At 41.0% G+C, this 15,960-nt stretch overlaps 1 protein-coding gene across 2 annotated transcripts in view; it reads left to right on the forward strand.

Annotated features, from left to right (window-relative positions):
- Positions 1-15,960, forward strand: part of DNER (delta/notch like EGF repeat containing) — a 363,829-nt gene that overhangs the window by 234,125 nt on the left and 113,744 nt on the right. For both annotated transcript variants that reach the window (XM_050751101.1, XM_050751102.1), the window contains exon 7: positions 8,787-8,900. In XM_050751101.1, coding sequence (XP_050607058.1) covers positions 8,787-8,900 — 114 coding nt within the window. The remainder of the gene's footprint in view (positions 1-8,786; positions 8,901-15,960) is intronic.

Raw genomic sequence — 15,960 nt, forward strand, 5'->3', positions numbered from 1 at the left:
CACTGCGTCTCGGCAGCCATGGCTGAGGCCCTGATACTGGCTGCTCAGTTCCCCCCAGGGTGAGAGCTGAGACTGGTGGGTTCTCTTGGTAGCATCAGCATTCGGTCCAAATCCAGCAGCCTCACCTCACTGCACAGGCCAGACTATTAAAAGACCGGGGGCGTTAAAAATAGCTCTCACTGCAATTCCCACCATGGGGGCCCTCAGAACAGCTCTCCGAAGAAACAATTAGACTCTGCCTCAGAGAGCCAAAGCAACACAGAAAAATATTTTTTTATTTCAATAGAGAAATCATGAAGTAAACATCATACACAAAAACAAATGTGCAAGGAAGGAGAATGTTTAAAAAAAATACTCACGACTGGTTGATCGCCCTTGTTCTTCGTAATCTGACTCATTTAGCTAACTTCCCTTACACCTCATGTAATGTGCCATTGACCTCCGGAAGGTTTTCTCATTTGAAGGGTACAGGTGGAGTAGATAATAACATATGGGTTGGTGGGGGGAATTTTTGTTATGTTGGAAATCAAAAGATACCACTCAGATGGTATGCTGTTCTGAGATTCACAGGGAAACTTAGCCATTCTTCTCTCTCTAGATATGAATACATTTTAAATTATATTTTATACTTAAATATAAAATAGTATAAAATCAAACACTCTAAGCCCATATTAGACCAAATGTAATCTGTGAATGCCCACTAATGGATGCATTTCCTCCACGTGTCTTGTCCCTTTCTGCCTTTTGCCTTTTTAAGAATTTACTCCCTGCCAGGCTTTGCTTCCTATGTCCGGGACTGTATTTCACCTAACATCATTGCTCGTGGTCAGACCCTTTAAAAGCACGAAGCCTGAGTTGAGAGCTTTCCCAGCTGTGACATATGTCCTCAAAGGGCCTCCTTACCATATACCCTGAGTCACAACTTGTCTTCTATCTTTGTTATACTTCAGTGTTCTTCAAAGAAACAATGAAATCTATGCAATTCCTTAAAAGGAGAGGTCAGTATTTTCAATAGTCATCTGTTTTTAAATGAATTATTTTACTTATTCATAAAATATCCCAATTATAAATTCCTTAGGTTCTTAGGGTTTTGAGTCAATGTATTTTACATTGAATTTGCTAGGGATTCTAAATATTCCTAAGAATGCTGATTTTTAAAAAATATTCTGAAGGTGCTATTTCTCTGCTTTGTAAAGCAGTGGTTTCTGTTTAAGGGAAGATAAGAGGCTCTAAAACCAAAACGAAGGTTAATAGTCTGAAGGACTAAGGTTCCATTGACCCAAACCAGGACTTCTCAACCTTGGTGTTCAGGACATTTTGCCCTGGAGAATTCTTTGTGGTAGGAGACTGTCTTGTGTATTGGAGAATGTTCAGCAGCATCCCTGGCTTTTCCTACTAGATGCCAGTCACCCCTTCAGAGGTATGACCATAAATAAAGTCTCCTGACATTACCAATGACGTCTGGGGGAAGAATCACCCCAGTCAAGAACCACTGACCTAAGGAATTAAGTCTGGATATGGGCTCCTGAACAACGACAAAATGAAGAGTTCTGCTTCAGCCTTGTTGATTTGCCATGTTGCAGAGACCTGTTGGAGGTGTTGGATGCTAGCTGGAGAAGCACGATTGAAGTTCAGAAGAGGGGAGCATGATGCTCCACTGATCTCAGTCTGCCTGGAAAGGGAGGGGCCCTTTAGCAGGACAGTTGCTCATTGCGGTGTTTCCCAAGTTGGATGTACAGACCATGATGGCACCAAGGTGATTTTTGATGGCAGATATTTGAGATAACAACGTTTTTACTTTAATAGCTCTGCATGTATTTTAATGTGCATGAGGAAAATGAGCAGCTAGCACATTCTATCCAGGCTGTTCTCGATATTATTGCTTAGGGAGAGGCTAAACCTAAGTTGAAAGATATAGTTGATTTCGGGACAAAAAATTTAAGCAAGTAGATTCACTCCTTCAACAAATAATTGTATCAGGAAATGTTTAAGTTTGGAGGGTCCGGAGGTGAACAAGGCAGAGGAAGTCCTGATTCTCAGGGAATTTATGTTCTCGGAAGGAAACCAATTAAGAAAATCATTGTAGGTAGTGATAAGTATACTGTGATGAGCACACAGGAGCCCTGGGGGTACAACAGGGGCCTCCAGGGATGCAGCCCTGCTCCCATGGGTCACCTTCTGGGTGGGGAGGTAACAAGTATGTGTGTGTGTTTCAAGTAGAAATAAGAGCGAAGTTTTAGAACAAACAAGGACAAAAAGCCTGAGGTCTGAGCAAGTGACTTCTGAGCTTAGAGTTAACTAATGAAAGAGGGTGGGCACAGAAGGCTGCAGAGTCAGAGGAAACAGCCCTGCAGTGTGACCCCCGGGTCCAGGGATGAGGTTTCTGGCGTCCCAGAATGCCCTTTGGGTACACAGAAGACTATTGAAATTATCTTTTGTATGTGTTCCCTTGTGAGAAGTAAACTTAAACACTATAATGATTCTCAAGCTCTGTTCAACATCCCAATGGGTTCTGACTTAATCTTATCTTTCAACTTAAATTCATCAATCAAAAACCAATTACTCAGCTAAACATTTTAATTAGAATCGTAAGTGTGATAGATTCTCTCACACACCACATTTTTCTCAATCATCACACATTCTTTGAATACCAATAGGCACAGATTAGCTTAAACCAGACACGAAGTGGCAGAACCATGGGCTTGATCCACGTCCTCGTATCATCATCTCCATACTTGGCTCTATCTCTTCTTGCAGTTGGAAGACTCATACCACTAATGGAAGAGCTTCATTATCCTAAGCTAACTGTGGTTCTTGACCCAAATGAATTGCAGTTGGCACTCAGAGGACTCAGGTTGTTTCTGGGAGGGAGGTTTTTGGCTGTCTCAGGAGTCCTGGGCATCCAGGGTGATTCTTCTCATGTCAGTGAGATGAGCACACATAGGCCACCTCTCCCTATTATTGCCATCCAACAGGAGACTCCAAGCTCATACTCATCAATGGGCTTGATTTCAAAACCCACAGCCCCTGAGTCCCAGAGACATCATTGTTTAATTGTTCTGATTTTATTGGTCACTCGCACTAAGGTTGTAGCTATTTTCCTTCCCTCCTTAGTTGGTTTTTGCACATTTCTTAGTAGCTTTCTTAAGATATGTTCGTGTCTCCCTACCTAGTTCTAGAGATGACTTTAATGCTTTGATGCCCTTCTCTTAGGTCTTCCACTCTGTTGTGCAATGTATTTCTAAACCCTCCAATCTTTATTTCCTGATTTTACAGATCAAATTCCACTACACCTCCCCTAGTCCTCTCCTTTCCACCCCCAAAAGTTTATTGCTAACTTTCTTCAGTAATTTCTCCATCGCAGAACAATTTTAAATCTGTGCCCCACTTCTCTTTGCAGGGCAGGAGTATAACTGCTTCTGTTGAATCCTGCATCCATCTCATGATTCTTTCTGGTCCTGAGGCCACAGCATGAAAAGAGTACTAATGCCTGTGAGCAGGAGCTTGGTGAGATTCGGAATAGAGTGAAGCCTGGGTGGCTGCAGCACGGTGGTCGGTGGCAGGAGTGGGCCAAGATGAGGGGGCAGGGGCCACACCATGCAGTATCTTTTAGGCCCTGGGTAAAGTGTTTGGGTTTTATTCCAAACCTTTTGGGAAGCCACTGGAGGGTTTTAAGTAAGGAGTAATAGGATATGAATTATATCTTAAAAAGATCTCTCTGGCTATTCCTATGTGGAGAATGGATTGAAAGAAAGAAAGCGTGGCAGCAGTGAAGACAGGGACTGGGCAAACATTGCTGGAGTCCTGGTGAGAAGTGGTGAGGTTTAAATGGGACTAGACAATGTGAAAGGTATTATGTGGTTGTGACAATAACTTGGCAGGTGGTTCATGAATGCTTGTGGTCTGGCCACGGGGGCTTAGAGGGAGTACCACTAGCTAGAGGAAAGAAAAACAATTGCGGATACTTGCCTCCATAGTTAGGTATAGACTTTTGTCATTTGGAAATCAAAACGAAGGAGTTTATCATTGTTGTGCATTTTTAGTCAAGTGTCAATGACATTCACACCTTTTCTGCACTCTTTTGTGCCTTTACATGGGTTTTTCTCCATGTCTTGCCCACCTTCTACTTGGGAGCTCTGGCATAGGTTTCCAGGGCTGAAATGCCTGTTGTGTGTGCATGCTAGAGCAAATTCTTCCGTTACACATACAGAATGGCCACTGTGTATTACCTTTCATGTCTGCGGCATCAATACCATCGATCGTGCTTGCATATCTTCTACAAGGTCCTCTGGGTGGCTGTCATTGCTTTAGTGGCATAAGGAAATATTATTCACAGTTGGCATGGTTACTTTAGTCCCCAGAGAACACATTGACTTTTAGCAGGATGGAAGAAAGAAAACCCAGGCAAAACTTTAATGGTATTTTTCATTTAGATTTCTACCAATCACTCATTTAGTTTTGACTCCTTGATTATGAGATCAAATAAAAAACCAAAGGACACGGGAAGGGTGGTTTGTGTAGCTCTTAGGTATCCAGTTCAGAGTATTACATGTATATTAATACCAGTGATTTGTCCAACACCTTCAGTGAAGCCTCTGCTCTCTGAAGATCTGAGGAGTGACTCGCTGGTATTTGAGAGTTATGCTTCTGGCTCCTTGTCCTCTGCCTCTTGTCTCCCAGAACTGTCTTCACTTGCCTAGTAATGCAACTGTAATGGGAGTAATACAGTTGATGATGGTAGTCTTGGGACTACCAACTAGTAACTCCCTGGAGGCCAAGAATAATACCTGGTCCCCTTGGTGAGTCTCGTGTGGACGATTGTTAGGTCTTGAGCTCCTGCCATCATGGTCCGTACATCTACTTGGGGAAACACTGCACTGAGTAACTGTCCTGCCGAAGGGCCCCTCCCTTTCCAGGCAGACTGGGGTGGGTAGAGCATCATGCTACCCTCATCAGCTTTGCAGATCCGTAGCTGGTTATTGCCAGTAGCACTGGCCACCTGCAGGTGAGGATGCTCAGTGGTCCTGTAATCCCATGATCTCAGCCCTGCCTCCCTGCTTCCTCCCACTCCCCAACCCATGCTCCTCCATTAGTGTTCTTCATCTTCATACTGAACCCATAGACATGTCAATATGCTCATACTTTACGGGCCTAGAGCATTGCAAGTAATCTTTTTCTCCATAGTTCCATGTTTCCTGTGTTTTCAAAATCTTTAATATAAAGACTTTGAAGCTCAGGGGAAAAAAGCAATGACAAAATGTTGAATATGGACCACTGTTTCTCATTGGAGGGAACTATTGGCATTTTGAATGTGACAACTCTATTAATATATTAGACCCTCTCAAGTCCTGCAAGACCTCAGTATCTTTACCTACAAAATGCCAGTGAGGTCCCGAAGCTCTTATGACAATTAAAAATGTAAATTAGCCTCTTTGATTGAAATCTCACCAAACTTGCATACAGTATTGGGGCACTTAACAGCATTTAAGATTCACCTCACTTATAATTTATTAGATCTATAAGAATTAAGTGCATGGAAAGATTTGTACATTATCAGACAGTTGTGGTTCTTAAGGAAATTGTTGGTATTATTATATATATATAAATATGTTTTAAAGTGTTTAATTAAATTTGTAAATGGAATGAAATATTAATTAAAGACACCATTAAAAGTGATCTTTAAAAAACGCTCCTTTTGCTAGAAATGCATACTGAAATATTTACAGGTGAAATGAAATTTGATTTTAAATACCCTCATGGGGAACCTAGGAAAATATGAGGAGATTAGATGAAATTAAACAGACAAAATGCTAATAATGGTTGGAGCTGGGTGATGGATATGTGAGGTTTATAACCTTGTCTCTCTATGTTTAAGTATGTTTTAAATCCTTAGATAAAAAGTAAAAAGGAAGTGATTGTTAAAATTTTATTGAAAGAACTTTGAAGATCAGAGTCCTGCACTCTTCTATTTTTTTCTATCTTGTGGGGATGTACATCTCTCACATCTGAGACCGAACCGGCTGCTGGCTGTGCGTCGTGGTTTTGTGTGATCCTGTAGTCACAATTCTGACATCTTTCCAGGGATAGAATTCATGATGCCATCTACATCCTTTAGGCCATCCTGCCTCTAAGAAGCTACCACTTGTAATCGGTTATCGTTTTTCATAAATGTACTCTACTTTTCTAGCCATTTTGTAGAATCTTTGAAGCCAGGGATTTGAAAAAATAATTCTTGGCATCTCCAGCCTAAGCATAACCAACCACACATAGGCTATAAGTTATAGATGAATATTTATATTTGTGGATTTTATTATTTTACTTTTTTTTTTTTGTTTTGAGATGAAGTCTGTCTCCGTTGCCCAGGCTGGAGTGCAGTGGCACAGTCTCGGCTCACTGTTACCTCTGCCTCCTGGGTTCAAATGACTCTCGTGCCTCAGCGTCCCCCATAGCTGGGATTTCATGCATGTACCACCATACCTGGCTAGTTTTTGTATTTTTGGTAGAGACAGGGTTTTGCCATGCTGGCCAGGCTGGTCTTGAACTCCTGGCCTCAAGTAATCTGCCTGTTTCAAATTCCCAAAGTGCTGGCATTACAGGCATGAGCTACCACACCTGAGCTGAATATTGATCATTTTTGTATCAAGCTCTGTGTCTCTTTCTGTGTGTTTTCTTAGCCATTATTTTCTGTTATTTTACCTTCATACTAAATACCTGTTTGTTGACGATGGTGATGCATAGTGCCTTAAGCGTAACCTTAGGTATACTGGTGAAAGGGCTTGGACACAGGGCCCTGACTCCCTGTATGACTGTGTGCAAATTACTTAACCTTCATAATCCTCGATTTCCTCATTTGTTAAATGGGGTGATTCTCCACTGAATACTGTGCAGCCATAAAAATAAATGCGATCATGTCCTTTGTAGGGACATGGACGGAGCTGGAAACCATTATCCTCAACTGACACAGGAACAGAAAACCAAACACCACATGTTCTCACTTTTAAGTGGGAGCTGAATGATGAGAACACATGGACACATGGAGGAGAACAACGCATACTGGGGCCTGTTGGGAGTGGGGGTTTGAGGAAGGAAAGCATCAGGAAGAACAGCTAAGGAATGCTGGGCTTAATTCCTAGGCGATGGGTTGATCTGTGCAGCAAACCACCATGGCACACGTTTGCCTATGTAACAAACCTGCGCATCCTGCACAGGTACCCTGGAACTTAAAATAAAAGTTGAAGTAAAAAAAAAACAAGGCGATTCTAATAACGCTAACCTCATAAGGTTACATGAGTATGGATATGTATTAATTTGTGGATACATTATTAATATTAATTAATGTATGAATAAAAATAAGTGATCTTTTGTAAGTTTTGGCTATTATTTTCACCCAAAAAGTTATTCGCAGCATTCCTCTTAGAAACAATTCACTCTCCCTTATTTTGAATTTACAGCTTTTATTTAATCTGTTCTGGAATTTTGAAATAGCCTTTTTTCCTGGTGTTTGGATTTTTAGTTCATGCGCTTGTCTTACTCGTCTTCTCATACCATGAATTAGCTAGAATCTCCTACACTGCTTGAGTGCCTGTGAGTAGGATTGCAAGTGAATGCCTCCCCATTCCCAGTCTGTAATTTACAATCTATTCGGCAGGTAATTGAAGGTCAGGTGAATCATCTCTTTTCTAATATCACTGGATCTTTTTTTTTTTGTAAATCTCAGATTCAAGTGCTAATGGCAGTCTTTCAAAACTAATAATTCAGAAAGACAAGTTTTTATGTAGTTGAAACTATCCTAGAAATAAATAAAGTGTTACAGTATGATCATGATTGTGTGGAAAATATCTATGACTAAAAATTTTTGATAGGAGTTATCTCTACAGTGCTGATGGTCCTGTCACTCAAATAACATAACCGAGGGCACATTTTTTTCTTTTTCTGTTTAATGTCTTAAATTTTCCAAGCTTTCTTTACCGTGTTCCACTTTATGATGAGAAATTTATTAGCATTTTAGTTTTTAAACTTTTCTCTCCAGGGGATTTGTTTTTAAAATTAATAAACAAAATTCTGGAATGTATTTAAAGCTTTTTGACTGCACAGGTGTTCCAATAGATTTACGTCCTTATTTCCTCACCACATGCATGTAGTTATTTTACAATCCAACAAAATCACCATGAGAGCCTTGTTTCACAGAGAATTTAGTTGGATTTGTGAATTAAATAAGTATTAATAAAATATATTAATGTGCTTAGTGTTCTGCATGCCTCAATCTCTTTATCTTGAAAGTGGGGGGAGAGGGTACAGAATTAACACAGGTGGGTTATTCTAGCTCCAAAATATTATACATGAAAACTGCTAATACCTAGACATTTTCCTGATGCTTTTTATGTGGGCATTGTGATGGCCTAGGGAATGTGGCATTATCTCAGTCAGATCAAGCTGAACACCGCAAATTCCTATGTCAGAAGGAAGCTATCAACGTGACATTCAGTCTCAGCTTCTGAAGGTTCTGACTGGTATTTCAAGATGAAACACAGACCTAATGCTGAAGACATGTGGTCTCCTTTCAATAGGGATTTTTGCAGAGTAAATGATTTTTGAATGATGATTCTAAACTGCTATGATTATTTCTAAACTACCATCGTTTGTAAAAAGAGATCTAGGAGCAGCTTAGCTGAAGGCTGCCGCTGCCTTCAGTGGGCAGGTACCAGTTGAATCCATCAATTCCTAGAGTGGCTCATGGTAGATCTGGAATAGCTTATTTTATAAAATGTACATTTTGTTTTACTCAGGTTATACTGGAGAGCTTTGCCAGTCCAAGATTGATTACTGCATCCTAGACCCATGCAGAAATGGAGCAACGTGCATTTCCAGTCTCAGTGGATTCACCTGCCAGTGTCCAGAAGGTAGTTACTATTTATTACTCCAGAAAGAACTTTTGTTTTTCTTTTTCAATTATAAGCGAATTTGATCAGCCTTATACTTTGTTTCTGCAAAACTCGACGCCAGAGAACTTCCTGTTTTGTTTGATTTATAAAACATAGAAGGTAGTCCCCCTTTTTAGCTCTAAGCTAGCATAGCTTGAAAATTATTTGAATATTAGACATAATCTAGGACTTTCTGTGATTTTATTTATACATTGAAAATGAATAGCTATGATAAAATAAAATCTCTTTCTCATGGTGACAATTTACTTAAGAGTTCTATTTTGTTTCATTTTTGATACGAGTTTACATTGAAAAATTCAACATAAAGTTCATCTACTTCTGCTTTTAAATCAGCTTCATAATGTCTTAGAAAATTCAACTCACCTGAATAACCACATCGTTAGGGCTACTTTTATTTTAAAAAGCAGCTTTACCGCTGGCATGGTTTTACCTGAAGAAGCAGGCAGATACTCACAGCCCTCAAGCTGGTGTTCACAAGATTGTTTTGTAATTTGAGGAAGGCTTGTTCCCATTTCTGCTTTCAGGGATGTTATGGAAGGGATTATTTTAAATTGTTAATTTTTTAGAATAACATGACATTAGATTGTTTTTTAGAACCAGTATGTAAGCTTCTGCTCCGCAGAAGTAACATTGAAAGCTACATAGAGTCACATCTGCAGAGATTAGGTGTAGAGCCTGAGTGCCTAAGGATGCCTCTCTGTGTTCACAATTACCTTAGACTACCCAAGGCTGAGAGACAGGAGGTGGGCGGTGGTACAGGAGGGTGTTGGTAAGAGGCCACTGGCTTCCCAGATAACCTAAGGGCTTGGGCTCTCCAGGAGCTGCCCCTGTGATGGGCAGTACCTCATAATCTAGTATTTCGGAGAAGTGAACATCAACTAAAGAAGGGCAGGTTCTTGTCTTCCTGCTCACTTGGGCAGAGCAGGGGCCAGAGTCGGGGCTGGGGTGAGATGCCTGTGGCCTACCCGGCCATCCCACTGTCTCACTGTGTGCTGGCGATGAGTTAAATGTGTTTGGCGAGCCCTGCTCTTCACCCTCTCCTTATTTTGCAGTGCAGGCTCAGCTCCCTTAAACAAATGTGAAACCCTGGAAACATTGCTGAAGGCTGATGACTGAGCAAGCAGCACCAGTCTTCGCTCACATAGAGCACTTTGCAGTTCTTAAAGCTCTGTCACACCCTCGATTCGTCAGTTGTCACTTAACTCTGACCGAAGGCCTTGCCGTTTAGTGTTTAGTCCAGGGCAGCCTTCAGGGTCATTCTGGGACCGAATGGAATCTTTGTGCAAGTGCTTTTAAGAACTCCAACATGCTTTCTTATTATTGCTGGGATTGTTACCTGAAAGTTACAATCAGGCCTCTGGAAGTTTGGATGGGGGTAATTGGCACAAAGTCACACTAGTAATAAACAATGGCCCTTGAACTAAAAGCTAGGAATTTTGCTTGCACTCATACTACAATTTCCTAGTTGTTAGTGTTTTGCTGAGCACTTCATGTATACCAGGCACCGTGCTAGGAGCTAGGATATCATGCTAAGGAAGGCTGAGATGGCCCCTCCAATAGTGCACATACAGGTAAGTATGTCATCACATGCAGGAATAGGTGCCTTGAAGATGCACGGAAGGGATGTGCCTGGCCTTGGAGAGCCGGGAGAGACTCCCATGTACAAAGACCCTAAGAGAGGAGAGGGAGGAGATGGCACAGCTGAGGGCATGACTAAGCTAAGAGGATGAGAAGAATCATGGTGATAGCAGGTGGAAGCAGGCAGGGCAAGGCTTGCAGGGCTGGGTGAGCCCCGCGAGGCCTTTCATCTTCATCCTAGAGGGAGGGAGTCGGAGGGGGAGGTTTGAAGGCCAGCTCCACTATTTACTTACCAGCTTTTTCCCATGGGCATGTGGTTTTATACCTCCCTGCATCTTGGTGATTTTAATCTGTAAAATGGGGTGATGATTGTGTCTATGTTCTGGGATCAGTGGAAGGATTAAATGAGGTGAGACAGATAAAGTGCCTAGCACAGTGCCTGGCTAAGTGCTGAATACGCAGTAGCTGTTTCATCACTATTGTTTTCCTAATAATGATACCTATTAAACCATTGATAAGCAGGGGAATTTGAACTTTTCATTCTGGAACAATGTTGAACATAAATTAGGGAGAGACAAGAGTGAGAATAAGGAGAAAAGTTTGGGGACAGTTGTAGAAGTCCAAGAAATAGATATAGGCTGCTAGGAATGGAAGGGTAGAATTTGAAAAAGAGAGGCAGATGGATTTGGAAGAACTTTGGAAAGAAAATGGAGGAGGCCTGAGAAGGAGCAAGGTGGTAGAAGGTGAGGGAGGGTGAAGCAGCGAATCTGGGGCTTTGCAGTGGGTTGTGCCGCTCATGGAGAAACAGAAAAATGGAGAAGTGTTCTATGTTGGAACCCTTGTGAGAGACCCTCATGATAGTCACATGGAGATGTTAGCTAGGCTGTGGCTCTGTGCATCCAGAAGAAGCCTGGGCTCATCTAAACACAGAGACATGGGCCTTCAGGTAGTAATTTAAACCCTGGATGCCGATCTGGGAGCCCTTCTCCTTTATGCAGTGGCGCACCAGCCCCTCCACGCTGCCTAGATAAAGCCTAGAGAAAATGCGAGGCTCTGGAACTGACAAGACGAAGATGAGTTTTCCATTATGAAGACTTTTATTCAAAGGTTTATCTTCATTGAAGACTGAGCGGGGAAAAGCAGGCTTTCATTAGAGTTTAGAAGAATTTGCTGGAATGTGTGGCAGCCTCTTAGCAGGAGCTCATACCTGGTGACTGGCATTTTTAAAACAGCCTCTCTCACTGGCCAATCCTTACAGTGCTTGCTTTTGTGAATTGGCATTAACTCATATTTATAGAACACTTTGCACTTTAAAAAGAGCCTGTGTCAGCAGGTGTGGTGGCTTATGCGTGTAATTCCAGCACTTTGGGAGACTGAGGTGGGCAGATCACTCCAGGCCAGGAGTTTGAGACCGGCCTGGCCAATATGGTGAAACCCCGTCTCTATTAAAAATACAAAATTTAGCCAGGCGTGGTGGTGCACTCCTGTAATCCCAGCTACTCTGAGGCTGAGGCACAAGAATTGCTTCAAACCGGGAGGCAGAAGTTGCAGTGAGCTGAGATCGTGCCACTGTACTCCAGCGTGGGTGACAGAGCAAGATTCTGTCTCAAAAAGAAAATAAAAAATAAAAAGAGCCCGTGTCTCCAGGATGTTTCTCACATCAGACATGCCGAGAGCTAGTGTGAGCAGAGCCTCAAATTCACAGAACGTCCTGGGGTTCAGAGCCAGCCCTGATCCTTGCCTGCCTCCTTTTCAGTTTCTCCATTGTAGGTTTTTATTGATTTTGTCTGCCCTGCTTCCCTGTGTCATTCTTTGAGGAAAGGAAATGTATTTTATTCATCTTGTTGCCATACCTAATTCCAACATCTTTCCTACGGATTGTGTTTTATGTTAGCAGGAGGGATTAATATTTGGTAAATAATTTAATAATAGAAGTCAACATTTAGATATCACTCACTATGTCTGCTAACTAATTTGATTCTCACTGTTGTGCTAGGAAGCACACACTGTTAATATTTCCATTTAACACATTAGAAAACTGAGACACAAGAGGATCAATAACTTGCCTGAGGTTACATAGCCATAAATGGAAACCCAACCCAGAAATCAGCTCCAGTGCTCCCAACTACTGTCCTATCCCATCTCTGAATATATTCTTTAAAGGAAATCCCATTATGTTTTTTTAAAGATTATCTTCGTAACCATCATCATAAGTAAAATGCCCACAAAGAAAACTTCTCAATGTCTCTGCTGTTTGCTTTCTTAAATCTGGAAAGAGTGAGAAGTTGTTATTTTTGGTAAGCAAGTGAAGTCCTTTTGTAACAATTCCTCCCAGGCCGGAAAGCTGTTAAAACTGGGTTTTCCCTCTGGATAGATCTCTCAACAGCACACATCCGCATCCTTTCTCTTTTCCGTCCTTTTCATCTCCATCTTGTTTCCTTCAAGGGACCTTTTTCCATCTGACCTGGGCAGGCCCGTAGAGGTTGAGCATCCTTCCTGGGTACTGTCTCTGTGACTCCTGCTCCTTCCCAAAGTTCCAAATCCGGCAGCCCGACAGCCAGCTGCAGTCACCTTCACAGCTGCGCTCCTTCAGGACATGTCTGCCCTTCTACGTGGAGATTTCTATCCCTCATCAACAGTTTCTGTATTTCTCCTGAATTTCTGCTGAGCTTTTACTAGGTTCATGTTGGGAAAGTGTAGCTTCGGATTCTGGTTACAGTGGGGATGATAAGAGATAAAAGTGAAACATCGTGAATGTTTTCTAATATCCACCTAATTGAATAACAGCAATGACAAAGATAAGCACTTAGAACCTGGCATTACTGCTTAAGAATTTATTGTGTTTGTATTTGGTTTAGAACTTTGAAATCCTTAAGTTTTAAACTAAATGCATTTTAATTCTGAAGTTGTCTAATTATATATACTTAGGATTACTGCATATTGGTATTTAAATACGTATATTTAAATATATGAATATATTTAGATACATGTATAAATACAGTCTGAATACTACTGTCTAGCCATTATCGGTATCTTAATTCCATCTCCCCTCCACTGGGAATTTGAATAGAATACCCATAAATTAATAAAGAATAAGAAGAAGTCAATAGTGATGAAAGCCTCCAGCAATAAAGGACATCCATTGGCTCTGCAGCATGACCATCCCCTCCTGGAGAGCACACCTGGTCAAATGGAACCACCTTCCTAGCACCTACCTATTATGGAAGGCATATGGCAATCAGAGACCAAAGTGAGAATATGGGGTTTCATGCACTATTTTGAAAACATATCATTTTATCCAATGCATTTTAAAAACATTAAAGATATTTTCTCACACTATTCCTATGGATACGATTATGGAATACATAGATTTTGTATGAACTGCTCTTACCCTGTAATTATGAAGTCAAGTATTACGAGAGAGAGGACTCACATCTTCCAGTCCTGTAACTATTAGATTGCAATGTTGGATTTTGCTATCAGACATCAACGATCTTATAATCTGGAAACTGTCATAGCCAAGGATGGAGAGTTGGTGTCTCTCTCTGGCCTGGAGGTCAGGAGATTTGAGTCCAGGCCCCGTGACGAGGCAGTAGAGTGGAGTGGTTGTGCGTGTGGTTTGGGGTCACACTACTTAGGTTTGAAATCCGGACCTACCTCTTTTGACAAGGTCTTGGCTTCTTTGAGGCTCATGTTTTAATTTATAAAATGGAGTAACACTAGTATACATTTTTAAAGTACGTGTGAAGGATGGGGAAAGCCCTTAGCGCTGTGCTTTGCAAATAGTAGGTGCTGAGTAAATGTTAGCTATTATGATGATTGTTATTAATTAGTCATCTAACCTTGGGTAAGTCACATAATTTTATCTCTTCCACCCTTTGTTTCCTTTGGTAAAAAGGATGGAGGTTGACTACTACCTTTAAGGGACTCTGTTCTTAAAAGTCTTTAATTCAGATATATCAGTTTAAAAGCTGCTTCCTGAGTCAATAAATCCATGATGTTTCAAGTCATGTTTATAGAGAAAAGCTTCATAACCTCTAAGTGACTAGGGAATGTCTGGGGTCTAAATCTTTATGCTGGCCCACAGGTCCTGTAGGTTAAATTCCACTGCAACAAGCTCCAAGGGTTTACCAAACTTTTTTTTTTTTTTTTTTTTTTCCATTTTATAGCCTTGGGTAACCTAGCTATATAAATCCTTTTGTTGAACTCAAATTTCAGTGGTAATGCTTTTCATCTTAGAGGGATTTGCAGACAATAGCAAGACATGTCATAAAAGTTGCCTCTCAGATAATGTGTATTGTTCAAAAACTGGGCTTGTTACCCAGTCAGGATTTAGGAGTGTTATAGTTTTGGGATTTAGTTTTTTCTTTTTTTTTTTTTTTCCCAGCATCCTAACATGTATAATCTTGGTGAAAGCACTCTCTTAGGACCATACGAAACTGCATGTATTTACGTAAGAAACGTGTAACATACCCTCATAAAATTAACAGTCCTGAATAAATGCTGTTCTTGTTCTTTCGAAATTTGGCATTATCCCTAAATCACCACTTCATTTACGAATCATAGCAGCTGAGATCCTTGAAGTAGTATATAGTTTCACCTTTTAGAATCAAAGCAGGGTATTAAGATTTATTAAGTGTGAGTAAAACTTTATTTTATTTTATTTTTGAAACAGCGTTTCACTCTTGTTGCCCAGGCTGGAGTCCAATGGCACGATCTGGGCTCACTTTAACCTCCACTTCCCAGATTCAAGTGATTCTCCTGCTTCAGCCTCCCAAGTAGCTAGCATTACAGGCTCCCACCACCACACCTGTCTAATTTTTGTATTTTTAGTAGAGACGGGGTTTCACCATTTGGCCAGGCTGGTCTTGAACTCCTGACCTCAGGTGATCTGCCCGGCTTGGCCTCCCAAAGTACTGGGATTACAGGCGTGAGCCACCGTGCCCGTCCAAAATTTTTTTTTTGTGTTTGGTACACACTCATTAATTTTGCTTTAAAACTGAATTAATTTTTCTTTTTCCTCTTCCTTTTTTTTTTTTTTTATAGCACAGTTTCTCTGAGATTGTTTAAATAAAAATGCAGATGCAGCAAGGAATTTTAGTTGCCTGCTTTTTTTCATTAGCGCTGGGGAAAATGACTGCACTAACTTTCAGTGAATGACCAGGACCCTCTTTCCACATTAGCTTTCTTTCCCCTTTGAAAATGGTTCTGACGCCCATTTTAGTGCTGGCAGAGGGCAGTCAGAAGTTACAGTTTGATGAACGACTGAATACTTAAATAGTGATACCTTGATGGTTTTCTTCTAAAAAAGAAATAGGATATACCTAAGAGATAAACATAAATTTTTATTTCTAGAGGCGTGTGTCCAGATCTGTACGTGACAATTATTTAGCATTCTTACAACATTTTAGTTTTAAAACTGCAGGCATAGGTCTTGAAC

Source organism: Macaca thibetana, chromosome 12 (genome assembly GCF_024542745.1).
Source record: "Macaca thibetana thibetana isolate TM-01 chromosome 12, ASM2454274v1, whole genome shotgun sequence".
Taxonomy (NCBI): domain Eukaryota; kingdom Metazoa; phylum Chordata; class Mammalia; order Primates; family Cercopithecidae; genus Macaca; species Macaca thibetana.